This window comes from Ctenocephalides felis, unplaced genomic scaffold (genome assembly GCF_003426905.1).
Source record: "Ctenocephalides felis isolate EL2017-DRISC unplaced genomic scaffold, ASM342690v1 CF-g0.4_SCAFFOLD_01170, whole genome shotgun sequence".
Taxonomy (NCBI): Eukaryota; Metazoa; Arthropoda; class Insecta; order Siphonaptera; family Pulicidae; genus Ctenocephalides; species Ctenocephalides felis.
Genome location: NW_020537324.1, coordinates 41,695,790 through 41,697,873, shown reverse-complemented (window position 1 = coordinate 41,697,873; position 2,084 = coordinate 41,695,790). Strand labels below are relative to the sequence as shown.

Below are 2,084 nucleotides of genomic sequence, written 5' to 3'. Positions count from 1 at the left end.
AAGCAATTGCTGGAACCAGATGGAAGGGGGTACGGAGAAGTACTGTTTTGTAGCTACATTGGATATAAAAAATGCTTTCAATTCTGCAAACTGGGATTGCATTATGAATGCACTCCGTGACAAGAACGTATCTGCATACCTCTGCAATATAGTAGCAAGCTACTTTACAGTAGTGATGGGCGTTGAATCAACGAACGGTTATTTTCAACCGTTTCTTCTTCGTTGACGAACTAACCGTTTCGTGGCAACAAAATAACTAGTTGAAAATCAAATGGTTTCGAAATAGTTGAAAACATGGCGGCCAGTGAGTTATTCAACGATATAGAAATTCGTTCGTTCTCAAAATCGAACGTACGCAGGTACCTAAAACCTAGGTCTGACGTCAGAAAGGATCAAGTAATGCTATGAAAATCGCTTATTGTTAGGCCACTGCTTTTATAATATAACAGATGTATATACGGGATGTATTGCAGAATATAGACAGGTATATATTAAAAGAAACTTGCAACATGCGCCAAATCGTATAATTTTAGAAAATCAGTTACATTTATTATAGTTTTTAATGGTTAATATTTTTTCATAAAATTCTCATAACATTTGTCTTGTAATAATGTTTTTAAACCAAACCTGAAAATTGATTTTTTATTTTTCATAACATTTTTATGTAACTATATATTTTTATATTGCTATTTTTATATAACATGTAAATTCGATGTTTTAGTATATGGCTTTGCTGTAACGAAAATATTTAAGTTTTTTAAATTAAACCTTAGTATTAATAATAATAAATTCTAGGCTCTGTTCTAGGCCCTTTTCTGTGGAATATTATGTATGATGGCCTTTTGAGACTAGAGATTCCAGAATGTGTGAAACTAGTAGCATATGTAGACGATGTTGCCATAGTAGTTACCTCCAAACAAATTAATGAGATCGTAAGTCTATTTGATATAACATTTAATAAAATTAATCGCTGAATGGAAACAATGAACCTCCAATTAGCACAACAAAAAAGTGAAGCTGTTCTTATCACGAGTAGAAAAACAATAGAGACCGTCAAGCTATCACGTCAAAACCTCACATCTGTTACCTTTGTGTAATGCGTGATGCTCGATTGAATTTTAATCAACATGTGGAACATGTTAGTGCTACAGCGTCAATAGTTAGGACTAGTCTTGCTCTTATGATGCCTAATTTTGGAGGCCCTAAACAAACCAGAAGGATATTTCTATCGTCAGTGGTTACTTCTGTGCTGACATATGGTATCTTTATATGTGCTGATGCTCTCAAATCTCAAAAATCGAGGAGAATGGCAGGATCTATACATTGCCTCTCTTAGTCTTAGCAGAGAAAAGACGGACAATTTACTATAGAAGATATCAGCAACTGAGTCTTGAAAAGTTGGAATTAGAAGAACGGCAGAATAGCATTGACCGATGGCAGCAACTGTGGGATGTCGCTGTGAAGGGCAGATGGATGCATCGTCTCATTCCTAACATCAAAGTCTGGCTAAGTCGCAAGCATGGAAAAGCAAATCATTATACTACGCAAATGCTATCTAGGCACGGCTGTCTTCGAGCCTACCTTCATCGCTTCAAGCACGATAGCTCAGCCTATTTAAAAGATTAGTATACAATCAAGTAAAAGACTATAACATTCTAGATCCTGCCCCCACAAAATAATGCGTAACGGCGGTTTCCGTTGTGACCAGGGGCGAGGGCAAAGCGGAGATTTTAGTCGGAATTATACCAGGGTGGTATTGAGTCCGACATAGCCAGACAGAACACCAGTCTGGGATGCATAATGGCATTTTCTTTGCTATACAAAAAAAACACACACATACACACGCATACATACATTTTTTCTGATGTATGCCAAAATACTCAGAAACCTTTGAACCGTAAAAAAATATAAAAAAAAATTATTTTCGATTTTTCTGCGATTACTATAACTTACCCTGCGAACAACTATAGTGTGAGTCAAAGCGAAATTTGGGCTGCTTGTGTAAACACGGAGTGTGTGCGGCCATCTTAGATAATAACCTGTCAGCGGTGAGCGGGAAACCCAAGTACCAACACCATCGTGTG

The 2,084-nt window shown here is 36.7% G+C and overlaps 1 protein-coding gene across 1 annotated transcript; it reads left to right on the top strand.

Annotated features, from left to right (window-relative positions):
* Positions 1 to 1,096: 1,096 nt before the first annotated feature.
* Positions 1,097 to 1,626, top strand: LOC113367242. Its single transcript, XM_026608869.1, has 2 exons — positions 1,097 to 1,259; positions 1,337 to 1,626. The coding sequence occupies exons 1-2, from the start codon at positions 1,097 to 1,099 to the stop codon at positions 1,624 to 1,626; spliced, it is 453 nt and encodes a 150-aa protein (XP_026464654.1).
* Positions 1,627 to 2,084: the final 458 nt, after the last annotated feature.

Excerpts from the sequence above, each read along its gene's own strand:
- LOC113367242 (XM_026608869.1), top strand. The coding sequence starts at position 1,097 with ATGCGTGATGCTCGATTGAATTTTAATCAACATGTGGAACATGTTAGT. Across the intron at positions 1,260-1,336 it reads TACTTCTGTGCTGACATATG|TCTTAGCAGAGAAAAGACGG; the intron begins GTATCTTTATAT and ends TGCCTCTCTTAG.